The following is a 27,817-nucleotide window of genomic DNA, read 5'->3' on the forward strand; positions in this document are numbered from 1 at the left end:
CAGAGGACATAGGTTTGCTTCTGAGAACCACATGGTGGTTCATAAACATCTGTAACTCCAGTTCCAGGGGATCTGACGACCTTTTCTTTTGGTTTCTGTAGATACCAGGCACACACATGGTCCACAGACATACAGCACTCATAAACACTAAAATAAATTATCTAGTCAAAATCATACACCTACTAAGATCACACTCAGATGTACCCATTCTTGTCCCTTCAGGAGTACATTTTCCATTTACAAGATGGGAGCAGTATTCTTTTGGAAGGCAGCTTCACTGTACTACTGATGACACTGTAGCTGACCTCTGAATATTTAGGAAAAGTTAATTTTTTTGTCCAAATTATAGAGTGACAAGAGCATAATGACTAGCAAAATAGTTCTCTACTAGTTGTATACAACATAAAGTTATAGGAAAACATCACGAGCTATTGAACTGGGTGTGATGTTTCTTGTTTCTGCTTTTTTAAATTAATTTTTGTTGTTTTTTTGTTTCTGCTGCTTTTCTATTGATATTATTACCTTCCTACTTATTTGCTTTGCTGTCACTGAGCATGTACTAACAGACAGGCAAGTGGGGAGGTAGTAATTTTTTCATTTTTCTTTCCTTTTTTTTTTTTTGTTGGTTTTTTGAGGTAGGGTTTCTCTGTGGCTTTGGAGGCTGTCCTGGAACTCGCTGTTGTAGACCAGGCTGGTCTCGAACTCACAGAGATCCTGCTGCCTCTGCCTCCCGAGTGCTGGGATTAAAGGCGTGTGCCACCAACGCCCGACTCATTTTTTAGTTTGTCCAGACAGGCTTTCTCTGTGTAGCCCTGGCTGTCCTGGAACTTACTTTGTAGACCAGGCTGGCTGTCCCTAAAACATAGTCCTAACTAGTCCATATTTCACTAGGAGTTGGTGTCACTGTGTGAAAAGGTGATTGCCCATTTCCTGGTGTGTAAACCAGCCTAATCTTGTAGAGTGCATTATATTGTAAATTGTCTCATGCTTTTTGAGCTCACTGAGACTCTGATTTTGGAAGAAGGGTAGGCCCCTCCCACTTTCAGACCTATACACGTCTGTGTTAAATGTTTTCCAAGGCTCCTTGTCCAGGATGTGCTGCCCCATCCTTTGAACCCTACTGCAAAGCGGTGCGCCCTTGAGAGCAGCTGAAAGGAACACTATCTCCAATAGAGGTTATTAGTGTTTGTCCCTCGTTACAAACACACCTGTGGTAAAAAGAGAAATTCCGCCATGGGAAGTCCAGCTATGGGAAGCTGAATCGGGAACTCAAGCTGACTGCCTCTGCAGTCGTTTCTGCAGGAAGATGTGAGCACTGAATCCGATGGTCTTAACTCTCTGGGGCTGTTTTTCATTTACTTGGAAGCCTTACCTTAGAGACAAGGGGATGCTCTGCCCTGACCAAGACTCTCTGCTGGCAACGCTGGCTGGCTGCCTTAATAGGGCTTCCTCCATTGTTTCTTTTTTTGGGGGGAGGAGGTTCGAGACAGGGTTTCTCTGTGGCTTTGGAGCCTGTCGTGGAATTAACTCTTGTAGACCAGGCTGGTCACACAGAAATCCACCTGCCTCTACCTCCCGAATGCTGGGATTAAAGGCGCATACCACCACCTCCTGGCCTCCTCCATTGTTTCCGCTGAATGCTTTGAGCGACACATTTTATGAAGTTTTGCGTCTGTCTGTCTGTCAGCTACTTGTTATTAATTCTTTTACCTTGGTTTGCTGTATACTTAAAAAACATACTTCAAAACTGAGAATTTGGGTATCATAGATTATTCTCTGTACCACACAAAATAGGTCTCCAAATAGCACAAGCTCAGTTGAGTAAAACAGGTCTGCTCTGTTAGGGCGTGGCTGGACACTATGTGTATATATCCAGCTACCCTGGAGTCAAGATGGGAGGAGTGCATTGAATCCAAGAGTCCAAGACTAGTCTGGCAACATAACAAGGCCCACATTTCCAAAACAAACCAAAATGCTGGTCTGTTTTGCAGATTGTATAAATATGGCTCTCTTCCTGCATGCAGTCTAACTATACTGTCCCCAAATTTGCCAAGTGAGTGGACTTGGTCTGCTGACTGAACTCTGCCCTGCAGGTTATGTGTTATTAGCTATGGTTTGGCTACACTGACTGGCCAGGAAGCCCCAGGGAACCCCCCAGTCTCTGCGTCCCCAGCACTGGGACTGTAGATGAGGGCTGGTTTGCCTGGCTTTTTACATGGGCACTGGGGATCTGATCTCAAGTCCTGTGCTTGCAGAGAATGTGTCTCACCAACCGTGTCATCTCCCCTGTCCCAACCTCTTGCTTTCTACCCCATTTCTTTCTTGTGTATAGTACCCTTAGGAGTCCTAAAGAGAAGAGAAAAGGTCGGCAAAGCAGAATTTGTAGCAGATTGGGCTATTGGTTACAATGTCTCGACATTTTTGCTGCTGTTGAGGGAAGGATTATACCTCCCTATTCCACTGATGTCAGACTTAGCCAGGCACTCTTGCTCTAGTGAAGAGATGTGGGCACATCTCACATGTACAGGTTCCAGGCTGAAGAGTCAATATGTGGTCTAACTGCTTTCCTCTTTCATAAGAGGCCAACACTGCTCCAGACAGTTTGTCTTTCTAGCATCTAGTCTCCCTTCATTCCTCCAAAGACAACTCCAGTTTTGCCCCAGTATTCATCTACCTTTTCATGGCCGTGTGGATAGGGAGATGAGTCCAATTCCCAGACACAAGGGGAGAATTATCACTAACCGAAGTTATGCACAATGGGTCCTCTTTCTATCCTACTGTGAAGCTGAAGCCATATCTCTGTTTAAAATCTTGCAAGCTCTCGGACCTCAGCAGAGCAGAACATCATGATAGAACAGAGTAGAACGCATAAAAATAGAATGTTGCAAGTTGGGAGGCAAAACATTCTTGGATTGCTTTAGGCCTTTCATGCACTTTGAACCTTTGCATCTGACTTAAAACCTTCTTGACTATTAGGTAAAGCCTAAGGATATATATATAGAGGCCGAGAGATAGGCTTGCCTCTGCTGGGATTAAAGGCGTGAGTCATCAATGCCCAGCCACAGGGATGTATTTTAAAGCAAACAAATCTCTAGCTTCCAGTAACCCAAAGCTAAGGTGGGCTAAAAGTTGAAACCTATATAAAATGTCCCCACTTTGCTGTAGCTCACCTCCTTAGCATGCTATTGATGCATTAAATATGTTGGCTTATGACCTTCCTTGGTCTGTGTCATGGGGTAACTTAAGGCTGTATTCCTGGCCAGGGTAAATAAACAATGTTACTATATCCGTGAAAGTAGAGAGGTATTATTTTATGTTGATACTTGACAGGTTTAGGAGTGGCAAACCTGCCTGAGGGCTTCTGAGAAAGGCTTTTCCTGCCAATAAAAGGCTACATGGAAAGTGTTGGTCTTGACTTGTGCGGGATGCTGTGTGGCTGTGACCTATGGGTGTCAAAAGTGAAAATATGGGGAAAGATCGGGGTCCCTGATGTCAGTGAGAAGTTAAATGAATGGACCGAAGAGGTCACTTATCATGGTTTTATTTATATGCGATAATACCTTCTTATTGTTGAGGACGGTAGAACCTGGAAAGGAGGGGTTTAACTGTAGGAACACTGGCAGGACAGCAGAACAGCATTCCTTTACATCACACATTTTTAGGTTTTACAGCTGTCCTCTAGGAAGAGGGGTTCCAGACTTTATGACCTCCACTGGAAAAAAAGAATTCTGGTTCCTATACCCCCACCTTGAGGGAGAAAGGGCAATGGCAGTAACGAGGGCAGGAGGTTTGGAAAAGAATTTGTCTCTGCTTTCCTTCCATTTCAACGTTTTCTGAGCCCTAACGGTACCTGGTGGATGATTCTGTAGAAGCCCTGTAGGGACAAGGCTACACAAAATACATACCACAGGCTAGAAAAACAAAACGAAATAAACAGGCATGGTAGCCAGTGCCTGCAATCGCACTACTCAGGAGATGTAGGTCAGAAGACCAGAAGTTCTGAATCATATAGCAAGTTCTAGGCCAGTCTGAGTTACATGATACCCTATCTCAAGAAACAGTAAAAAAAAAAAATGTCATGGCTATATAACAAGTTATAGGCCAGTCTGAGTTACGTGATACCCTATCTTCAAAACCATTTTTTTTAAAAATGCCAGGGAATGTAGGTTGGGCATTGTATGAAACACATGCCTTTAATTCCAGCACTTGGGAGACAGAGGCACACAGATCTCTATGAATTTAAGGGTAGCCTGATCTACATAGTGAGACCCTGTGTTCTTCCCACGCTATCCAGCAAAACCATGCAACCTCAAGGAATAGCAAAGGCAGGATAGAGCCTCTGGTTTCTGAGTAGAGCCAGGGTTAGACCACTCTCTTTGAAAACACTAATTAATTACAAGGCACTGGGTCACAGGTCTGTCACTTTCAGAAAATACAATCAGGGCCTAGGGAGGAGATGTTCCAACCTTATTGCTACAAAAATTTTTTTTTGTTTTGAACGTGCTTTTATACAGAACTTTTCCAGAGTCGTATCTTAGTGGACATGATAGTCACAGTGGAATGGGCACCTTACCTGAGTGGTCTTGCCCATTTATAGATATCATTGTTGAGTTTGAGCTTGAAACTATGAAACTCCTTTTACAAATAATAATAATAATATAAAATAAAAAGAAGGAAAGAAAGAAAAGGGTGTTTTAGGGCAGTAAGGTGGCTGAGCAGGTAAAAGTGTTGCTGAGCAAACATAGTGACCTGAATTCCATCTCAGAAGCCCACCATGGAGAGAACCTATTCCCAAAAGCTGTTCTGTGAGCCCCGCAAGTTCTTGGTGGCATTCGTGTGCCCCTGTACTCAAACACACACCACAGATGCATAAAAATAAATTTAGAAAGACGTTTCAATGAGCTGGAAACACAAATGGCTAAAGTCAACCCCATAGTTATCTAAAAGTGTTAGCTAGGAGCTGGTCAGATGGCTCAGAGAGTAAAGGTTTGCTGCCAAGCCTGATGACCTGACTTTGAACCCTGGAACCCACATGGTGGAAGGTGAGAACCAACTCCTGAGAGTTGTCCTCTGACCTCCAGTGCAAGTCCTGGTAACACGCCATCAGTCCACCTTGTGCACAATAAATAAAAATATAACTAATTTATTTTCAACAATTGAATACCAGGCTTCACACTATTGTTTGCGTGCAGAATTTGCAAACAGCTAGGACCAAGGACAACATGTAAAGATGACTGGGTTGTAGGGGGGAGGGGAAGTGAGGTGTGGACTGAGAGACACAACACCAGTGGTCCTCCTGACTCAATGGGCTCTTAAACCTGTTTTTATGACACCTAGGTTATGATAACCCAGAACTGGTGCAAACCGGGAGAGTATGTCCAGTGCAAGAAATCGAGACCCCGAGAAAAGCATAAGCATCTTCGAATTATCTGAACAAGATGCTGCAAGACCCAACTGCCTCCACCTCCCAGCTCAGGCTGCAGGCCAAGATTAGGGCAGACGAATCGCTCTTCTAAGGGTGAAGTCCAGCCGCGGAGCCCGGCCGTGTGACCTTGCCAGACTGGGAGTCGTCTTTGGAAGCGGCTGGTGGAGCATCTCAGTCGCGCCCCTCTGGGGAAGCAGCGCTACACCCACCCCGCCTGTGCTCCTAGGGCTTCTGGTGGGAGGGGATACTGGGGAGTGGGGGTCGTACCAGCCCCGCCCGGCCGCCGCAGGCTGCGCATCTCCGCAAGCTCCCGGCCGCGTCCTCTCCGGGCGCCGCGCCGCGCTGATTGGCTGGGCGGTGGCGGCGGCGGCGGCGCGAGGCGATCCGGTGCATTCGCCGGCCGAGGCTGCAGAGGCTCCTGGCGCACGGCGCGAGCGGAGCAGCGGTGCTCGCTCGGGACGCACCAGGGGGTCGCGCGGGCGGGCGGCCGCCGCTTAGGTCGCCATGTGCGCGCAGGTCTGGCTGCTGACCGACCGACTCATCCGCGAGGACTACCCGCAAGTGCAGATCCTGCGCGCGCTCCGCCAGCGCTGCTCGGAGCAGGACGTGCGCTTCCGGGCTGTGTTCCTGGACCAGATCGCTGTCACTGTCGTCGGCGGCCACTTAGGTGAGCGCTGCCCCGGAGGGGCGGGAGGGGAGGGAGGGGCGGGAGGGGTGCACGGGTCCGGTGAGCCAACGGCTCTCCGCATTAAGCCCCTCTCAATGGTAGCCCTTCTTTGCATCAAACTGAGGCCAACAGTAGAGAAGATGCTTAATTCACTTAGGAGACGGGTTAGTGGGGAAATTCACATTCACCTGAAGCTAAAGGCACCAAACCTCAAATTGTAGATTCTCCGTGCACAGGTACCCTGGCAGACTGGACTTGGGAATTTAAGGAATCGACCCAGAATTCACAAAATTGTTCTTAGAGCAGATGTTTGGGAAACTTTTCTAGCGATATGTATGCACCACTGGTGAATGCCTCAAACTGGGAACCTGATTATGGGAGGCAGCTGAGAAAGATTGGGTTTGTCTCTGGAGTGTAAGGGGATAGAGGAGACACTTGGTGATTTTCATTAACTGGTCCTCCTTCCTAAACATGTTAAATTCTGATTCCAAGCCGGGAGGTGGTGGCGTGCGCCTTTAATCCCAGCACTCGGGAGGCAGAGGGAGGTGGATCTCTGTGAGTTCGAGACCAGCCTGGTCTACAAGAGCTAGTTCCAGGACAGCCTGGATAATATTTCATCTTTATCTAGTTGGTAGGAGTCCCTTCAGCAAGGGAAGGGATTCCAGATTTTGAACAGACTACTTACAAGTGAGATTTTGAGTACGAGTCCCTAAGTGAAATAGCTCAGTTGAACATTGTTCATCCATAAGTGTATTTAAGCCTCCCATATGTAGGATCAGATTGCATATACTTTTGGAGAAGTGTATGAAACATTAGACACCTCACATTTCAAAGTGGTGTGGTTAAATGTAAAGAGTACCATCTCTCAAACCTCTATTGCCAAAACCCTTCCAATTGGTTAATGATGAACTACATTCCTGAACAGAGAATCTGAAGAATTGTGTTCTTACAGCTTTTCCGTTACCAAGTATCTTGGCTTTGATTTGTGTAGATCACTTTGACTTTGATTTGGGGTTTTGTTTTGCTTTTCAAGTTTAATTTTACGTGTATGGATATTTTGTCTCCGTGTGTGTGTGTGTGTGTGTGTGTGTGTGTGTGTGTGTGTGTGTGTGTGTGTATCATGTGCAAGCAGTTCCCCGAAGTGGCCAGGATGGGGAGTCATATCCTCCAGGACCTGAAGCTACAGACAGTTGTAAGCCACCCTGTGGGTTCTGGAAATCCAACCTGGGTCCTCTGGAAGAGCAGCTTGTGCTCTTAACCACTGAGCATTTTCCCAACCCGAATCTCTTTGAATCTTGTGTCTCTATTGGAGTTGAAGTTCTCCAAGCTTGAAAAGTCTGTGCTTTTGGTTCCTTTTTAAATGGAATGATCAGTTATATTTTGGTGATCTAAATTAACTCACTAAAATATATATCTTTTTCACTCCCAAAATGAGTTTGCTTGTTTATTTTACACTTTGTAAAGATGTCTTTTTTTGTTTTGTTTTTTTGTTTTTGTTTTTTCGAGACAGGGTTTCTCTGTGTAGCTTTGGAACCTATCCTGGCACTGGCTCTGGAGACCAGGCTGGCCTCGAACTCCCAGAGACCGGCCTGCCTCTGCCTCCAGAGTGCTAGGATTAAAGGCGTGAGCCACCAATGCCCGGCCAAGAAGTCATTTTTGAGATATGGAAATCTTATTTTTGAGCCTGGCATTGGTGACTCACGCCTTTAATCCCAGCACTCGGGAGGTAGAGGCAGGCGGATCTCTGGGAGTTTGAGGCCAGCCTGGTCTCCAGAGCCAGTGCCAGGATAAGCTCCAAAGCGACACAGAGAAATCCTGTCTCAAAAAACAAAAACAAAACAAAACAAAACAAAGAAATCTTATTTTCTTATCATTTGTCCAACTTACAGGCACATCAGCAATTCAGAAAATGTTCTCTGTGTAACTAAAACTCCCTTTTAAAGAATCAATTGTAAGAAAAGTGAAAGTTAAATCATAGTGTTTCAGAAAGCACTTAAACAATTAAGAAGAATTCATGTGTGAAAATGTCTACTCACAAACCAATTGTTTATAGCTATAAGAAAATCTATATAGGTGCTTGCTTGCTGGATGGAGAAACTAAAGACAGGTCTTTTTGTTTTGTTTTGTTTTTACCATCCTTCCATCTGAAGACAGGTTTTTGTTGTTAATTTTTTGGTTTTTTATTTGTTTATATTTTTTGATACAGGGTCTCACTAGGTAGCCTTGGCTGGCCTGGAACTCGCTGTGTAGACCAGGCTGACCTCAACTCACAGAGATCCACCTGCCTCTGTCTCCCAAGTGCTGGGATTAAAGGCGTGAACCACTGCACCTGGCACTGTGATGGTTATTTTTACTTCAGGGATCTACCCTAACCAACCTAGATTTGGATAGGGGTAGGGGTGGGACTCAGGGAAAGAGCAATGACCTTAAGGTGACTAAAGCAGTCCCATAGAAAGCCTCCCTTTTAGACTGCTGGCTTCACAGTATGAAAAGCGTATCTGCTTTGCTTTTTTCCTTTGAGAAGCTGCTAATCCTTTAATCATTCAATGCATGTTTATTTTCCTAAACACAAATGGTGAACAAGACCAAAAGGCACATGACTAATAATAGCGACAGTAATAACATAGCCATAGCCATAGCAGTAGCAGTAGGTACTTACACATATAGGTGTGATTTGTGCTAGGTTCTTTTTACTTTTTACTTACTATCATAAACACAGTGAGGTCATTGTGTACACAGCGCCAGCTGGAAATTACAACCATGCTCTGTGGATCTTCCTGGCTTTTTGTGTGGTAGTCGACGCTGGCTTCTCTGTTGTGTCATGGCTCTTGGGCTTCCACTAAAATATCAGTCTGAGGTCCCATCTGGTTCCTCCCAGATGGTAGAATTCCATTCATCCCTGAAATCTAGCTCAAGTCACTGGAGTCTTTCCCAAGCTCCCTGCCCTGTCCCCATGGAGACACTCTTCCACCAAACAACATCAGAGTAGCACTCATTGGGTTTTATTGTAATTTACCTCTGTACAAGGCTGACATCCCCCCCCCCCATATGTAGGATCCCTCAAATATTTGTTCCATAACTAGTACATAGTAGACCTTCAGGTAATGTTTGTTGTCTAATTTGAAGTATGAGGCTTGTACTGAAAGGACACAAGGCGTTTATGTAGTTAGTGCCTGTGTTTAGGGGATCATGATTACATGTGTGTGTCCATATGATGAGCTGTTATATGATGACAGGTTTATGTAGCGGGACTTCTGTTTACTAGTGATAGTTAAGCTCTCTGACCAACCTCAGGTCAGAAGCATTAGCAGACTCGAAAAAAGGTTAGAAACTCATCATCCAAGAGTTTGACCTGTGAAAGGGGGCCGTGTTAGCGTTTGTCTTGTAGAAGCAGCATGATTCAGCATTCCTTCTGCTTTCAGAGCTGAAGCTTTGGTGGCCATATCTGTTTATTTATTTATGTTTATGCAGCCCTAGGGATTGAAGCGAGGGTCTTGTGCATGCTAGGCAAATGATCTCCCACTGGACATCCCCAGGGCTGTAAAGCACTTTCTAGGTCAAGTTCTCTTTTATCTGTGGTACTAAAAATTTACCTCAAGGCTTTATTCGTGTGGTAGGCAAGCACCCTGCCACCGAGCTACATGCCTCGCCTTTTATTTTTATTTTAAGACAGAGTCTTGCTTTGTTTCCAATTTAGGCTGGCCTTGAATTAAAGCTCTTTCTTACCTGGACTAGATGACACCCTGTCTCAAAAAAAAGGAGGGGGGAGGTGCCTTTAATCCTAGTGCTTGGGAAGCCGAGGCAGGTGAGTCACTGTGAGTTAGAGGCCAACCTCGTCTACATAAGGAGTTCCAGGCCCTCCAGGGCTACAAACTGAGATCCTTTTCCAAAAGAAGTAACTCAAGATTTCACTGTCAGCAGCAAGTGATAATGCAGTTATGCTGGGCTGAGGATTGAGTAGAAATGATAAGTCTTTATACTTGCACCTCTATTACTTACTAAATCTTAACATATAAATTTCTCCCTTTTACCCATTTGGTTCAGCAGGTGTTTGCTGAGCAGTGTGCCAGGCAGCCTGCTGGAGATATAGAATGGCAAATAAGAACACACATGGCCTTCACCCTCACTAATGCATGTGGTTTTTTTATTCTGTCACTAAGTGTGTGCTGACTGTATGTAAGGTATTGTTCTAGGTGCCTGAATAGCAGTGCTGGAAGTCACTGCCTCTCCAGGATGTTACATTTTATATTGAGGTAGAATCCAAACAAGGTAAGTAAACTGCACAGACTGTTTTTGAAAAGGCTGACAGGGAAGAAGCAGGAGATGCAGAATGGCTCTGCAGTATTAGGGTGACTGGGCGGCCCTCCGCCACAAGAGTAGTCTAGTCAAAAGCTGAAGGAGGTCAGGAAGTACGCTGTTTGCTCTAAAGAAGCTCCTTGGGTGAGGGTGAGGGCTACACTTACCTGTGGGGATACGGACAGATATTTAGAATAGTTAGGAATGACATTGGTCTAGGAACGTGATAGTGGTGGGTTCTCTGTCTAGGGCCTGTGACCTCTCTAACCATGGGTAGATGGCTAAGTTTACAGTACCAGCCCCGAATTCCTTTCTTTTGAGTAGGCCTTAAGTCCAATTAGACAGCTGTTGGTTACCCCCAAGATAAAAGTTCCATTATACCCTTGGGGCCATCTTGCTGGGCTGGCCATTGTTGTGGTCTGAGCTTTACAGCTGGGTGGGAGGACTGTTGGCTGCTTTTCTCCCTTGGCAGCTTCTATAGCACCTTCTGATAGTATGAGAGCTAGTCTTTAGGGGAGAAAGAGGCTTGCAAGTCAGTTCCAACTCAGTTCCTTCAAATCCTGTGTCTGACGTGCATGGACTCCAGCAACCAGGTCTTACCTTCAAGTTCTGGGTGGCAATCAAGGGCAATGGTGACAGCCCATATTGTTGTAGGAGTCTCCTGGAGTCCCCTGACCAACAATTTGAAGGGAGGTTCCCCTGTCTGGCACTGGAGTTTCTGCTAATAGCCTATGGCTCTTTGGGAGATGGGGATATTATCACCCATGTGACATAACTCCATTTGAACCATATATGTGTATTTTTAGGTGAGCTTATAAAACAATGTTTCTCTGTGACTTTTCCGGACATCCGGACATTTAGCTCTCTGTCCTCCCTTTCCTCTGTATCATCCTCCCCTCTTCCTCCCCAGGAGGTGCACTGTTCAGCTGTGGAGAGTAGAACTGTCCAGAAGGAAGGAGCATTGAGGAGGCCAGTGTGGAAGAACAGAGGGGATGAGGGGTGGACATGAGAAGAGGCAGAGAGCTGGGGTAAAGGCGGCGGGGAGCAGCTGCACAGGGCCTTGTGGGCCAGTGATGGACATTGTTTCACTCCAGATGATGGTCTGGAGGAAGTGGCAGTGAAAGGATGAGGGGTCGATGCATGCAAGTTCCCAGTGAGATCCACTGGGAAGTTCTGAGCAGACAGGGAGCATAGCGAGGATCCACGGTGTTGAAGACTTTCTGGTAACGGGACATTAAGGGGGCGTCTATGGATAAGAGTCGTATATAAAGGAAGAAATTGTGGCTCGTTTATATGCTGGTGCCTGTGAGCCAATGGACAGGGAGCAACTGCATCTCTGCACCCACCATGTGATAACTATAGGTAGAAAAAGCGAGGATGGGCTCTGGGGACATCAATCTTGGGCCACTCCCGTGGCCATGTTGAGAACAGACTGGTAGCGGTGAGGACAGAAGCAGAATTACCTAGTGGGTATGGCTGCCATTTGGATGAGAGGTGACTGTTAGATTGGAATGACTTCTGGGAAGAAGGTGGAAAATGATGGGTTTTGGATGACCTTGGAAGGCAGAGTTGGGATTGGTCTACTGGACCAGATTTTATAGTGTGTGGAAAACCAGTCAAGCAAGACTGCCTGACCAGCTGGGGAAAAAAAAAGTGCTGTTTACTCCCACAGCAAAGTTGAATGAGGAGTGGACTTGGGATGGTATAAGTGTCTGAGATGTCCAAGGCTTTGGGGGGTAAGGGGCATGTCAATCGAGCCATTTTTGCTACAGACTGGAATTCAGAAGAAAGGCCTAACTTGGAGATTATCAAAATCAATGCATGTGTCTGCACCCACCCATCATTGGTTGAGGTAAACAAGAGAGGACTTCAAGGAGAGAGCTCTGCAACACTCCATAGGGGTGGGGGTAGTGAAGGGAAGAAACCCAGGAGAGGATGACTTCCTGGGTTGTTCAAAATGGAAGCTGTGCTCAGACCCCATCAAACATTGCTGTAAATCAGGACTTTGCAAGACCCACTCTCAGGTGCTTTCAGAGTGATGGACAGCGGTGAAGGTGGAAGATTTTCTTTTGTATGTGTGCATGCGTGGTGTGTGTGTGTGTGTGTGTGTGTGTGTGTGTGTGTGTGTGTGTGTGTTTCATTGGATCCCATGGAACTGGAGTTAAAGGTGAGCCACCCATCAGGAGTAGCCTTATCCACTGATCCATCTCTCTAGCCCCCAAGGGGCTTTTCTTGAAGAAATAATGGCAGTTGTGTTCTGTATCAGTGGCTCAATAGAGAAGAAGGCTGGGTGGTGCCTTATTGTGTGGAAGGGGTGGGAATCCACTGCATACATCCAGGGGTTACTCTAAACTAGGAATAAGAATGGGTAAGCCAACTAAAAGAGGGAAGGTAACCTGATGTCTCAGACCCAGAGTGGGCAGATATGACTGTGGGAGCTTTTGGAAAGGCTAGTTAATCTAATGATTGCCAGCCAGCATTAAAGATGATTTTGAGATTAGCAGGCTTGTGGTTTTTTGGTTTTGTTTTTGTTTTTTCTAGGTATGTTCTATTGCAAAAGAGCACCCAAGAAGTAGATAGGAACTCAGTCTGACCAGGTTAGTTATTTATACAAGCAAGCAATAGTTGCAGGGCATTTGCAAGAGCATAGCTATGAGTTAGATGAGGATAAGAAGAGAAGTGATGGTGGGAAGGATGGAGAGATCTCTGCATGACGGCGCCCACTGTGGTCAGAGTGTGGTTCCGGCTGGGGTGACAGGAGAAGTAATCCGGGAAGTTAGAAGGTGGTGTGTCTAACTGTGAGACTTGCAAAGTCTGGATGGAATGAACTACAAGGTGGCCATGGTGAGATGGCAGGCCACATTCTTGGAGGAAAGGAGCTCCAGAAACCAAAGTGCCCGGCCATTGGAAGGGTCCTTCACAGGGAAAGTGAGAGCCCCAGTATTATTATGTGGGGGTCAGGGAATGAGGTTTCAAGGATAGTTGGGAAGTGACCTGGGGTGATGTGTTGTGTAGTCTGAAGAAGGTTAGGGTGGTCGTTTGGCATGTGGGGGTCAGGGAAGGATGTTCTAGAAGTTAAAAATGAAAATCAGGTAACCCATCACCCCTGTGTCTAGGGCTAGTGATCTGAGGAGAGAGGGTGAAAAACAGCCTTGGCCTGGGAGGCAAAGGGGAAACAGAGTCACTGGGAAATGAAAGCAGTTCAGTTGGACTCTGAAGAAAAAAATGTCATAGTTTGCTTTCTTTTGTTGTGATAAAGACCAGTGACCAAAAGCAATTTGGGAAGGAAAGGGTTTATTTGGCTTGCATTTCCCAGGTCATGGTTCAGTCAGGGAGGGAAGCCAGGACAAGAAACTGGAGAAGAAACCACAGAAGAGTGCTACTACTGGCTTTCTCTCCATGGCTGATTCAGCTCATGGTTGCTTTTTTTTTTTTAAATACTTTTAAAGATTTGTTTTTATTGTTTTTAAGTGTGTGTGTGTGTGTGTGTGTGTGTGTGTGTGTGTGAGAGAGAGAGAGAGAGAGAGAGAGAGAGAGAGAGAGAGAGAGAGAGAGAGAGGTGGGGGGGCTCTGCAGAGGCCAGAGGAGTTGGCTCACTCTGGAGAGGGAGTTACAGGGGTTTGCCAGCAGCCTGATGTGGCTACTAGAAATGGAACTCAGATCCTCTGGAAGAACAAACAGTGTGTGCTTTTGACTGCTGAGTCATCTCTCTGGCTCCATCAGCTTGCTTTCCCTACAACTGAGGACCACCTGCCCAGGGGCAGCACTGCCCTGCAATGGACTGGGCTCTCCTACATCAATCACCAATTAAGACAATGCCTCACAGGTTTGCCCAGAGGTCAGTCTGTAGGAGACACTTTTCCAGCTGAGATTCCCTCTTCCCAGATGACTCTGGCTGTGTCAAGCTGATAAAATATTAACTGGTACAGAAAGGAAGGCTCACCAAAAAAGGTTGACAACAGAACTAGAGCCCATTGGTGTGTGATTCAAGAAGATGCAGCAAAGATGAGAAGGGCCAGATGGTGGCACGGTGAAGGCAGGGAGTGGAGCTCATGGCAGAGTTCTTGCCCAGCATATGGAGGGTGCACAGCTGGGGTGGGTGGGGCTGGGGAGCCATATGGAGTCTGGAGTCCCAGGAAATGATCTGCCTCAGAGACTGGGGCCTCGAGTAGCTGAATGAAGGACTTGATCAGATTTGTTTCCTGGTTTCTAGAAAGATCATGTTGGTGAGGTGGTGGTGGTAGTGATTTAAGAAGTGAGATGGGAAGGTTTGCCAAGTTCTGGGGCTCTTCCAATTTACAGAAGAGGGGACAGATCCAGAGAGACAGCAAAGAGTTCAGCTAGGACTCTGGTGCGGAGGTCAGGACCCTTCTGCCCCCATTGCAACTTCCTTTCTCTTGAAACATGGCACTTTTTATGCTCCATCCTTGCTGCTGGCTCTGTTCCGGGTGGGCAGCATACACCATTAGCTTCACGTCTTCCTTCTAAGTCCAGACACAATGGGAGTCCGCATGTCCTGTCTGAAACAGTCCTCCATTCTCCCCTGCCTCCTCTGCAACCACACACGCCCTCACAGAGCACCTAGGGCATTAATAACAACTATGTGTTAGCTTTCTTCTTACATCCCAAGGACATCATCTCACCGCCCTCATTCCCCTGTCTTTAGAATATTGCTCCATTCTTTAGCTGTCTGGAGCCCCCCCCCCCAGCCCCTTTAACCATTTGACTGCTGGGTTCCACTTCTGCCACCAATATCTGTATCTATCGGATGGCCTGCTATGTCCCCAGGAAGGAGCCTGTTCTGCTAACATACACAGGGCCAGGGAATGAAAACTATAGCCTAAGTTGCCAGCTCCCTCCCCCTCAGGTGGGTGTGTTTGTACTCAGTGCTGGGGGATTCCCTCCAGAGGATGCTAACTCATGGGTCACAGTCTTGGCTTCCCACATTCACTTCCCAGACTCCCCTTCTCTCAGCATTTCTTGAAATACTGCCTGTTTGACTATGTGAGCCTAAATTGTGCTCTTAGCGTGTCCTGGGCAAACCCGAATTGAAACTGTCCCAAAGATACTGCCAACTAAATTATCTGCTGAATGAATACAAAACAGCCAGACTCTAGCTTCCTCCATGAAGGGGCTGTAAGCTCCGGGAGGGCAGAGGCTGCCTGGCTCACCTCTGTGTCCTGCTTAATAGGAGTGTCTGCCTCAAAGCAACAGTTCAATAAAAGCTGCATTGAGAATTAAGTGACCTCAGAAAAGCCGTTAGTGGGGAAGGAAAAGCAGCTGCACAAGTCGCTGTGGGTTTTAGCGAGGTGGAGGTGAGATTTCTTTGAGTGTCCTCCCTTACAGAACCTCAAAGGGACATGCACAGTGGTGACTGGATCTACCCCAGAATCAAAATGACTTCCTCGTGAGAGGCGGTAGGGTAGAGAAATGGAGAAAGGCTGCAGTGACAGAGCCTGTTGTGCTCTGGTGACAGCATCAGACTGTGGCAGGGATGACCACGGAGATGACTGATTCTTTACTGGCACCTTCCAGAGCTTCAGTGCCAGCCACAGTTGCAGGATCCTGCTAAAAGACCACAGTCCTTTTAGTGCCCTAAGTGAGGGCCTCCATTGCTCACCTCACCCTTCAGTGTCCTGCTGTTTCTGCAGCTTGCTTTGTAGATGAAAGGTTTGTTTCCCGGGTGTCCTGGAATCCACATTAGGGTTGAAGTTTTCTTTTGTGAAGCCAGGGGTGTCTGTGTGTGTGCTCACAGTGGGTGACTTGCATGTGCAGGTTGGGAGAGCCGAAACCCCCAGTGCATCTACTCTGTGTAAACGCCAGGCCTTTGCAGTCAGATCTCCTCCATCCATATTATAGGATGCCTCTAAATGAGATAGTAAATGTGGATGTTCTTAGGAGAGCACTCAGTATGGAGCAGATGAATGCTCAGTAAAAATGCCAGCCAGTCAGATCTGATGGACTTTTAGGGCCAGGCTTCCCGTCCTCTGTGGGTGATGGAGAGTGGGTCTTTGAGTTGTAAAGCGGCTTGTTTATTGTACAGTAATGATATATCTCCATTTTCGAGTATAGTTACATGCTACTGTACACAAAATCCAAAAGTTTACTTTTGTTGAATTTAATTCATCCTAATACAGGTTATGGAAGCAGATTTGTTTCTTTGGAGAAATTATTCTACTTTTTTTTGTTTGTTTGTTTTTTGTATTTTTGAGACATGGTTTCTCTGTGTAGCTTTGGAGCCTATCCTGGCTCTCGCTCTGGAGACCAGGCTGGCCTCTGGTGAGTCCTGCCTGCCAGGCCTGCCTCTGCCTTCCTGAGTGCTGGTATTAAAGGCGTGTGCCACCAACGCCCGGCCGCATTATTCTACTTTTTTATTCTGGGTTATTATTGTTAAGTCTTGTTTGTTTGTTGTTATTTTAAGACAAGGGCTTACCATGTTGCCAAGGCTGGCCCCAAAGCTATGATCCTCCTGCTTCAGCCTCTGCAATGCTGGGATCATGACTACACTAGTTAGTTTTGTTTTGTTTGTTTTTTTATTAATTTGACACAAGCTAGAGTTATCTGGGAAGACAGAACCCAAATTAGTAAAGGCCTCTATCACATCGCCTGTAGGTAAGTCTGTGGGGTATTATCTTGATAAATAAATTATGTGGGAAGGGGCTAGCCTACTGCAGGTTGTTCCACCCCTGTGGAGGTATTCCTGGTTATCTTGGGGGTGTAAGAAAGCAAAGCCATGGGGAGTAAGCCAGTAAGCAGCACTCTTCCCTGGTCTCTTGCATCCCTTCAGTCTTGAGTTCTTATCCCGATTTCCCTTAGTGAGGGACTATTCCCTGGAAGTACAAGATGAAATAAACCCTTTCTTCCCCGAGTTGCTTTTGGTCATGATGTTTTATCACAGTGGCAAAAAAAAACCCCAAGCTAATACAACAGGTGTGGACCGGTACTCATAGCATTTCTACTTTAAGGCATTAAAATATTAACAAAAGGAAAACAGAATTCAAGAGGAAGTTGGGATATAGTTACCAGTGAATGTAGAAGATGGAGAAAATAGTGTTTCAGTTTCACAAAGTTGATGAATCCTAGCTGGGTCATTGCACCAACCAGTTTTACTTGTAATCTTCCCCCCTCTGTCTTGTTGACTTCTCTGAGGGCAGAGTGGAGTAGTCACTTCTTGGTTTTCTTTTCTCTTTCTTTCTTTCTTTCTTTCTTTCTTTCTTTCTTTCTTTCTTTCTTTCTGTGGTTTGATGCTAAACACAGTAAATCTCAAGGCCAGCCAGATGTGTGTATGGGAGGGGGGATGCAGGAGCTGAGAAGCTGCTTGCATCCTTCCCCGCCTCCCTGGCTTAAGGTGATACTCAGTCATGTCAAGTCCCTGGTTATCTGAGGGCAAGGGAAGCTTTCCTTCAGTTCACCACAGCCAAGCAGAGCCCATTCATCCAGTCCACACAGGTTCTCCATTCCCTTGTTTTGAGCCCTGGAGATCACAGTGAGGATTTTAAGGATCCAGGGAAAGGTGACATGTTCAATAAGCTGTATCCCTGCAATAGGATCAGCAGGTACCTACCTGGGAGTCGATGCTAATGGTGGAAATTCCAATGTGGTTAAAGGTCTCAGACTTTGCAAACAGCTTTGCCAAGGAGCCAGTCCGAAATGCAAATTGTTCTTGGCCACATGTGGCTGCTGCTCCTACTGAAGCCAGAGTAAGAAGTGCTTTCTCTACCCAAGGTCACATTGCTGCAGTGTGATGATGGCCAAGGTGAAGAGACTAAGCAAAGGCCTTTGGAATGGCCCAGAGCAAGAGTGTCAGAAATGCCAGAGGTCAAAGATGTATGCTTATCCCTTAGCATTTACTGGTGGTGGTTGTTCTAGACCCTTCCATACCTTACCAAATCCAATGATGCTGTAGGCCCCTGTGTAACTTTTGCATGCCACCTGCGCATATCCTTCTGTTCTTCTGTCCACCTCCAGATCACGTAGAACACTCAATGCAGTGTAAATATTATGTAAATAATTGTGGATTCTTTGTAGGTTTTTTTAAAGGTGGGTGGGATTTGAACCCTGGGCTGTTTGTATAATTGGTGAGTTATCTACCACTGAACTATACCCCCAACCCTGGAAATAGTTGCTATACATTATTCACATTGTTTAAGGAATAATGTCAAGAAAAAAAGTCTTTAACATTTTCAGTGTGGCTACAAATTAAGTTTTTCTAGTGCTTTCTATTTGCAGTTGGCTGGATCCATTGATATGAAGCCTGTGGCTACATGGAGCTGGTGTAATCCCAAACCCAGCATGTCCCTCTGCACAGGGCTAGGCAGCAGCATAGGCAGGCGTCAGACCTGTCTTCATGCCTGGCAGAGCTGTTTGGGTTCCACTTTAACCCACTGCATTCTTCGTTTATTAAAGGCTTCAGTGGGGATGAGCCAGGCCCAAAGATTTACCTTTGGAGAAGAGAGATGAAGTCCTGGTAAGACTTCCTAGGTGTCTGTACTGCTGCTTATAGAGGCTGAGCTCTCTCTGTGCACTGTGGTTGGTATTTCCAGAAATGGACTGAATCCTTTTCTTCCTGTGTGGAAGTCTGTCTGTCCGTGGGCTCGAGCTGGGATTTAAAGCTGGTTGTTCCCCTTGCTTCTGGCTTCTCTAGGTTGCTTTTCTGTTGCCAAGCTGTTTTCTCATTGAGTGAAAACAAAAAGTTGTCCTACCTTGCTTATTGGAATGTCTGTGTCATGACAATGTCAGTGCCTTGTGTGTGTAGCATTTTGTTGGTTTCAAAGCATTTTTGGCCTCTCTGTCTCACTGCATAATGATGTTGCTGGGCATTCTGTATTTGTTCACTTCCTTTTTCTTCCAGTTTTGCCTTGTCTCCACTTTCCAACTACTTGTTCCGAGGGCTGAGGGGAGAGGGAATTTTTCCGGTGCCCAAATGAAGCTAACCCAGCTGCTTTTTATAGACTAGCCCTGAGACAGTTCTATCTGCTGGGCTCGCCGCATCAGCAAGAGTGCTAAGAAAAATGTGACTTAAAAACTGTCCCTCTCCAGGCACACCTTAAAATGATCAGTGAAACCTCTCCTGGAATGGCCAACTTGTAAGTTATGTCCACACAGTCCTTTCTGTGAATGGCTTGCTTTTTGTTTGCTTAGTGTTTGTTGAGAGATTCTTCATCTTCCTCAATGTAGAACTTCGATATTGATATAGTCACTTTTGTCATTGCCATGTAGCCCAAGCAGTCTTTGAACTCTTTATCTTCCTGCCTCAGCATCCTGAGGGCTGAGGTTGTGGCAGTGTGCCGCCATGCCCAGTTTAGGAAATAGTACTGTCCCCTGGTGTGTGGCACTGCACTGGCTTAGGAGAACTGTGAACTCAAGTCCTCAGACAAGGTAGCAAGCACTGTACCACTGAGCAACACCCCACACCTCAGTCCCTGATGGAGAAAAATTGTGACTTCAATTGTATTTTTTGTTTTTTTGTATAACATATATATATAAAGGTGTGCCAAATTAAAGCCTGGAAGGTGGGTCCGTAGATTGTAATTTAAAGATTTTCTTTTTTTTTAAAGATTTTATTTATTTATTATGTATACAACATTCTGCTTCCATGTATATCTGCACACCAGAAGAGGGCACCAGATCTCATAACGGATGGTTGTGAGCCACCATGTGGTTGCTGGGAATTGAACTCAGGACCTCTGGAAGAGCAGTCAGTGCTCTTAACCTCTGAGCCATCTCTCTAGCCCAAAGATTTTCTTTAGAGCATTTAGGAAATTCCTTTGAGGTTGATTAGGATGAGACAGACCCAGGAAGTTCTGAAACTCAATTCTCACGGCCTCACACATTTCCATGTCCTGCCTCCCTCACTCCATCTCAGGTGCTGGGTGCCTGGAGACAGACAAACCCTGGGTGTCAAGGCCGAGAGACACCAAGCAGTTTGTATGGGTGCCTCTACTTGCATTCCCTGTGTACCACCTATGAGTGCCCACTCCATTCTAAAGGAATGGTAGAGTATCTGAACTTAGTGAAGCCTGAATCTGTCTTCCTGCCACTTCTGTTCAATCCAACAAATATCAAGTGCCTACCAAACACCAGGCACTGTTCCAGGGACTGGAGTCAGCACAAAACACACAGGCAAAAATCATTTCATGGCTAGCTCTACCCCTTGGTGCCACACGAGGCAAGCCAGAGAATTCTTTGCAAAAGTCCTTCAGTAACTTGTACGTGCTTAGGTTCTCGTGAGTCTTTACATGAAGTTGAGCCCTTGATTAGCCCAGAATAAGCAGACAGCCTCAGATCTTTTCACTTGTGTTTGTCACAGTATCTTTCAATAAATATCATTTAATGACTATTGAGCTCAATATTTGTTAAGTATTTAATTGATTTTTTTCATAGACATTTTTAACTTTCGTTTCATTATAAAGGTACTATACACCTGGAAAAACATTCTGGAAAATTCAGATAAAGAGGAAAAACAAAGAAGAGCTGGTCATAGGAGCTCATGTCTATAATCCTGTCCCTTGGGGCACTGAGGCAGGACTGTTGCTGTGAGGCAAACTCACATGGGCTACATAGTGAGTTCCAGGCTAGCCAGGGCTACATAGCAAGACCCAGTCTCAAGAAAAAGAAGGAAAAAGAAATTGCTTTCTCACTGTGAAAATGTATACTTCTTTTCTCTTTTTTTTCAACCCATATCTGTTTATATAGCTGAGAACATAATGGATTGGGTATTTTGAGTCTTCAGCCCTCAGGATGTTGAGGTAGGAGTATAAAGAGAACATAATGAATTAGTTATCTGGTGGGGGCAGTGTTGGGATTTTTTTTTCCCCTCCGTCAAATGAGTTTAGACTGAGCTAGGGGTGAAATCTAGGCCTTGCACATGTTAGCAAAGCATTTTACATAGCCCTTCTAGAGTTCTGTTTCTCCATCTAACATTGGCGTTTCGTATATGAAATAGAACTGTATGTTGATAAAGATTATTTAGCTGGGTGTGGTATAACATGGGCCTGGAGTCTTAGCCCCTGAGGCAGAAGGAGCTTGAGTTTGATCTAGTCTGGGTTACATCATAAGATCCTGATTTATTTATTAATTTTTTAAAAAAGATGGTATGGAAGTGGTTGCATAATGTTTCAGCCAGTAGAATTTCCTGAGGTTCAGGCACTGAAGAGTGTAGGGTTCCCAGAAATGGGCAGCGTTGATGCCTTTGCTTGAAGCCACGAGCCTCCCAAGCCACCGGCCCCAGAGCAGTCCGAGCCCCCAGGGAAGAAGGGTCTGACTACAGCTGTGCTGTGGACTTTTCTAACAAGCATCCTTCTTGGTACATTGCATTCTCTTTCTCTCTTCTCGTCCCTGTGTCATCAGCATGCTCTGCCCATTTGTTGGAGGATGGTGCTGTCTTTTGCCTTCTCACTGCACACACCAGCCCACACCAGGATGCCCGTGCGGCTGTTTTGAGGCTCTCTTCTCGCCAGATGAACTCTGGAAGCACTTCTTCCAGTTGATAAAGCACTGGCAAGCGTTGAGCTCACTCTAGCCCTTGCTTGCAGGCCTGCAGCTGAGCCAGAAACCCCTGACTACATTCCCCGATGTGGTGGTTGTACGACTGTCCACTCCCTCTGTCCAGTCAGATAGTGAAATCACCATCCTGAGGCACCTGGAGAAGCTGGGCTGCCGCTTGATCAACCGTCCTCAAAGCATCTTAAACTGTATCAACAAGTTTTGGACATTCCAAGAGCTGGCTGGACATGGGGTCCCCATGCCAGACACCTTCTCCTATGGTGAGTCTTCCCAAAACACATTTATAACTCTTTCCAAAACATTGCTGTCTCTTTTCTCTCCCAGAATCCTCCCTGTGTCTCTGGTTGCTATTTCCTATGAATCTGTTTACCTTTGGGGAGTTAACATACTGACTGTTGGCCAGTCCCTTTGTGTAAACTGCCTTGGCCGCTTTCTGTTTCTAGTCATTTGGTAAACATGCAGCAGCCACCATTAGAGGCTGGCTTAGTCACTCTTCTGTGACTGTGAAGAGACACCATGACCAAGGCAACTCTTAAAACAGAAAACATTTAACTGGGGCTTGTTTACAGTTTCTGAGATTTAGTTCATTATCATCGTGGTGAGGACCATGGTGGCAGGCAGGCAGGCATAGTGCCTTAGAGTTAGTTGAGAGCTACATTCTGATCCACAGGCAGAGAAAATGAATGGGTCTGGTATGGGCTTTTGAAATCTCAAAGCCCAACTCCCAGGGACACACTTCCTCCAACAAGGCCATACCTCATAATCCTTAAAATCCTATCAAAGAATTCCTCCCACTCCCTAGTGACTAAGCATTCAAATATATGAATTTATGGGGGACATTCTTATTCAAACTACTACAGAAGCTGGCATAGTACTGTCCCTTGGGCATTTCCATGGCATCAGAAACAAAGGGCCACAAATATACAGGCAATTTCCATGCAGTAAGGTCAGTGTTTAGGTGGGAGAATCACTGTCCTTAGGTGGCACATGAGCTCATCAAAGAGCTCCAACCACAGTAATGAGACATCAAGGACCACTTCCTTAAAGAGGTAGCATTAACTAAGCTAAAGATAGTCCGTGAAGAGCAGGGCCAGGAGCAGAGAGCAGAAAAAGAGCCAGAGGTAAAGGGAACATGATTAGCTGTATCGCCAGTAGTTGCAGAAGGTTAAGGATGCTCGAGGAAGAATTGAGGCCTAAGATTGGAAAGATACAAGGCTGCTGCATGCAGCGTGCTCAGGAGATAGTGGTATCCCAAGACTAACAGGAGGCTTCCCATCAAGAAGTGTCTAATCAGAGTCACCCTGCAGATTACTTTGGCCACCGCATGGAGAGTGAATGACACAAGACAAAATAGAGACGGGGTAGGCAGTAGTAAGATTCAGAGTGAGGAATGGAGACACGTGAGCAGATTCAGGAATTGTTAGGGCAACAGACACACTAAAGCGGAATGATTGATGGTTTATAGGGGGTGTGGGGAGGAGCCAAGGTAAGGGGTTCTGGTTTGAGTCACCAGATACCAACATAGTCATGGACTGAACTGGAAATAGGAGGAGGAAGCAAACTGGTTTTCAGGGTGAGTAGCTGGCAGGGGGGATGATTTCAGCGGAGAACTTGGTCTGTTTGAGACACTTATGGTCTGCACGAGAAGATTCTTGGGTGGCAGTGAGCAATGGGCTCTGAAAGGCTGGGCATGAGGATTTGGAAGCCCCTGTTATGCTGACTGAAGTAATAGGCATAGGTTACTTAGTGTGAGCAGGAAGGATGAAAGAACAGAGGGCTAAAGGGTCCACATAAGGGGTTCACCTGAAAGGGTGGGCGCCTGGCACACCATCCTGGAATTCTGCTCCTACAGACATTGTGAAGGAACTGACTGTAAGAATGTCATGAGGATTATAATAGCCGGTGTGACATTTCCATGTATACAGTGGCTTGATGCTGGTAGTAGCTTTCCTCTGTTGCTGCCTTGCATGTCACAGGTATGTAGTTAGTGTCTGCTGGTTTGGGTGGATTTGGATAGATTTCATCAGAACATTCTAAGGGGGCAAGTGCTGGGCCAGTCTCTGCCCCATTGCCAATACTTTATTCTCACTTTTTCTTGGCAGGTGGGCATGAAGACTTTTCTAAAATGATTGATGAAGCAGAGCCCCTGGGCTACCCAGTGGTGGTGAAGAGCACACGGGGACACCGGGGTCAGTGGTGCTGCTGGGAAGCCAGTCCATGTAACTGCAGTTCTGGGCACAGGAATGCTGTGCACACTCACAGTGTGTTCTGTTGCTCTGTCCTTTTGTCAGACTCCTGCCTCTCCCTGAATGCCCCTGAGCATATTCAGATTCTTAAGTCCACAGCCGGCATGGCTGCTCTTTCTTTGGAAACAGATTTGTTCTCCCTTGCCAAACACCCTCCCAGTCCCCACACTACGTCTTATATCAAGTCCATGCTCCTCATCATGGCACCAAGGCCTATGCAGACGGCCTCCTCCATTCCACGCTGTCCTCACTCGCCACAGAGACTGTGAATTCTGCCCCATAGCTATCTGCTGTCTCGGCTTCACTGGAGCACTGTCTTTGCCCATCTTTTAAGGCCAGCTCCTGACATCATTTCTTCTCTCAGCACACCCCTGTAATGTCAGCCTTCTGGGAAGCTAGGATCAGGGGACTGGGAGTTTCACTTTAGGGCAGCGTGGGTTGCACACAGAGTGGGACCCTGTCTGAAAAAACAAACAAACAAACAAACAAACAAACAAATGAGCATGGGTGCAGGGAGAGAGATGATGGTGAGGTTAGAATCAGAAGAAAGTAAGATTTAGTCTGAGTAAGAAGAAAGAGCCTCAGAGAAATAGGAGGGGCCAGTACATGGAAATTTCTGGAAATTTGGGGCAGGGAGGCAGGCTGGGGAGGTAGGATGGCAAAGACAGGCCTATAGCTTTTCCAGCTCTCGCTCTTGTCTTTCTTCTTGAAGGAAAAGCTGTTTTCCTGGCTAGAGACAAGCATCACCTCTCTGACATCTGCCACCTGGTCCGCCATGACGTGCCCTACCTGTTCCAGAAGTATGTGAAGGAGTCACATGGGAAGGACATCCGGGTGGTGGTGGTGGGTGGCCAGGTGATCGGCTCCATGCTGCGATGCTCCACAGATGGCCGCATGCAAAGCAACTGCTTCCTAGGTAAGATGGGGAAGGCTTGCCTGGGCGCAGGGGACCTCACTGGGCTATTTGGCCTGCTCAGTGATCACAACCTGATCCCTGCTCCTGTCAGACCTTCTGCTGATTGTGGGTCTCACAGAGAATGAGAGGAACCTTTCCTGTGGCCATATGCAGTTCCAGGGGAGGAACAGGAAGTCAAGGGCTGGGCCAGAAGACACTGTGTCAAGACACAGAAGTTTGACACCTTGTGTGTAGATGTTAGGACTCAACGTCAGGGATTGACAAGGGAGTGACACCAGCTTTTGGGAAAAAGTACAATTGAGTAAAGCATGGAAGACACAAGGAAGGAGGCGAGGAGACAATTTTGAAAACTGCAGCTGCTTAGACAGATTACCAAAGGCCTTATAGGTGTGTCCACCCTGTGACCCAAGAGCCCCAGAAGCTATAAATGCAGCCCAGTGCAAAGGCACAAACTACTTAAAACATTATTTGTTTTGTTTTGTTTTCTTGCAAGTGTGTGTCTGTGTGTGTCTGTGTGTGTGTGTGTGTGTGTGTGTGTGTGTGTGTGTGTGTGTGTGTGTGTCTGTGTGTGTGTGTGCCTTGATTGCAGTTCTCAAGTGTGAACTTTGTAGATGGCAAGGTTATGTTGCAGTGTGAAAGGTCTGCCATGCCCAGGCCCGGAATCAAGGCTGTACTTGCTCTCACATTTTAATTGAGGATTTCCTTTCCCTTTCATGCACACAGCTGCCAGAAAGCTGCAGTTTTTATTTTGGTTGAATGCAGACGCCCATCCCTTTGGTCCACTCAGAAAGTTTGTTCTCTATCGTGGGAAACAAAGACATTGCAAGAGGGACATAGGTCCCTGTCCCCATCACAGAAAACTATGGTCAGGCTTGGTGAATGAATTTGTGTGGGTAATTTGGAAAGAGAAAACAGAAAAAGGAAAGCCCTACAGTTATTTCCTGACTCAGTAGATGTGTGCTCTAAGGTCATTGACTAATAGGAGGCTCATTTGCTGAGTGGGTCCTGTCTGGCTAAAAGTCCCCAAGTAGCCACACTGCATCTGCAGTGGAGTCTGGATGGCAATATCAGTTCTTTCCCTGGGCTAGCACATGGCCCAGAAGCTGTGCAGGCACCCTGGCCACACAGGCAAATTCTAGGTTAAGTCTGACCCTGTGCTCAGCCCTTCAGTGATTGTCTTCATTTACACAATAACCATGTGCAGAGCCGCATGTGGAACCTTGTGTTTGTCGGCACACGTGGTATGTGGAGGCCCCAGGGTGATAGTATATTATTATTATTATCTTTCATTTTCTGGAACTGGGGGTGAACCCAGAGTCTGCACTTGCTGGCTGGTCAGGTGCCCTGACTCTGATGCTCAGCCCAGCATTATTATTATTTTTTTTTTTGAGGCAGGGTTTCTCTGTGGCTTTGGAGGCTATCCTGGAACTTGCTCTTGTAGACCAGGCTGGTCTCGAACTCACAGAGATCCGCCTGCCTCTGCCTCCCAAGTGCTGGGATTAAAGGCGTGCGCCACCAACGCCCGGCTTCAGCCCAGCATTATTAATGATTATAAAGTATGTTGTTCCTGCCTACTATAATGATAGATTAAACTTTTCCATTTCCCTAACAACCATTTATTGAATACACACTGTATCAGGCACTGTGATTTTCCAGTATTTATTTTTAGTTTTTTATGTACGGGTATATGCCATAGGTGTGTGGGAGCCCATAGGGACCAAAAGAGGACATTGGAGCCCCTGGAGTTACAGGTAGTTGTGAGCCACCTGAAATGGATCCTGGGAACCAAAGTCGAGTCCTCTGGAAGCTTAGTCAGTGCTCATAACCATTGAGCCATCTCTCCAGCCCCAAGTTGCTGAAATTTTAAGCAACACTTGTCTCACTAGCCCTTTGTCATCAGTCTCATCTCTCTCAAAGGGTCATTAGCAAGTGGCATTTGTCACCTTCACATTGCTGTGCTTTCTCCATAGGTGGTGTGGGCGTCAAGTGTCCACTGACAGAGCAAGGCAAGCAGCTGGCTATCCAGGTATCCAACATCCTGGGCATGGATTTCTGTGGTATTGACCTTCTCATCATGGATGATGGCTCCTTCGTGGTGTGTGAGGCAAACGCCAATGTCGGCTTCCTAGCCTTCGACCAGGCATGCAACTTAGATGTGGGGGCAATCATTGCAGACTATGCCATGTCCTTACTGCCCAACAGGCAGACGGGGAAGACGGCCATCCTCCCGGGACTGTCAAGTCCCAGGGAAAAGAATGAGCCAAGTGGTTGTGCTTCAGCTCAGGTGGTTGAGAATGTCTATGCCATCAACAATGGGTCTACCTCTAGTGAGAGTGAGCCTGAACTGGCAGAGGTCCGGGATTCCTCAGCAAAAACGATGGTGGGGATCCCACCTCCCCAAGTTGCCCGAACCTGGTTACAACATTAACAGGATTGCTTCAGAACTCCGGTGAATTCCTGCTTTTTTTTTTTCAGCATTTAAACCAAATCCTACTGCTTCCCTGAGTAGTATCCAGTGAATAAGAATAAGATCTGAACTAATGTGATTTCATTTGCACAGAAACTAGAAAAATCCCATCCGGGCACTCAGCATTCTTTCTAACAACAGTTTGAACAAATGGCCTAGCTTTGTGGTTTTTATGAAGACTCATATATAAAAACACCAAGAACAGCATCCCAAACAGTCAATTTAAGCCCAATGTCTACTGTGTGCACTTGGATGGAATGGTAGACTTTAAGGCTCTGACCCTGTGCCGCTCTCT

The 27,817-nt window shown here is 46.3% G+C and overlaps 1 protein-coding gene across 1 annotated transcript; it reads left to right on the top strand.

Annotated features, from left to right (window-relative positions):
* The first annotated feature begins 5,929 nt into the window (after positions 1-5,929).
* Rimkla (ribosomal modification protein rimK like family member A) lies at positions 5,930-27,483 on the top strand. Its single transcript, XM_027399117.2, has 5 exons — positions 5,930-6,092; positions 21,923-22,153; positions 23,996-24,082; positions 24,852-25,055; positions 27,026-27,483. The coding sequence occupies exons 1-5, from the start codon at positions 5,930-5,932 to the stop codon at positions 27,481-27,483; spliced, it is 1,143 nt and encodes a 380-aa protein (XP_027254918.1).
* The last annotated feature ends 334 nt before the right edge of the window (positions 27,484-27,817 follow it).

The sequence above is a fragment of the Cricetulus griseus genome, chromosome 2 (genome assembly GCF_003668045.3).
Source record: "Cricetulus griseus strain 17A/GY chromosome 2, alternate assembly CriGri-PICRH-1.0, whole genome shotgun sequence".
NCBI lineage: Eukaryota > Metazoa > Chordata > Mammalia > Rodentia > Cricetidae > Cricetulus > Cricetulus griseus.

What these genes read in the sequence shown, in the direction of transcription:
- Rimkla (XM_027399117.2), top strand. Translation starts at nt 5,930, where the DNA reads ATGTGCGCGCAGGTCTGGCTGCTGACCGACCGACTCATCCGCGAGGAC. An exon ending in GCCAGACACCTTCTCCTATG is followed by an intron (nt 22,154 to 23,995) that starts GTGAGTCTTCCC and finishes TTTTCTTGGCAG; the next exon opens with GTGGGCATGAAGACTTTTCT. An exon ending in GAGCACACGGGGACACCGGG is followed by an intron (nt 24,083 to 24,851) that starts GTCAGTGGTGCT and finishes TTCTTCTTGAAG; the next exon opens with GAAAAGCTGTTTTCCTGGCT.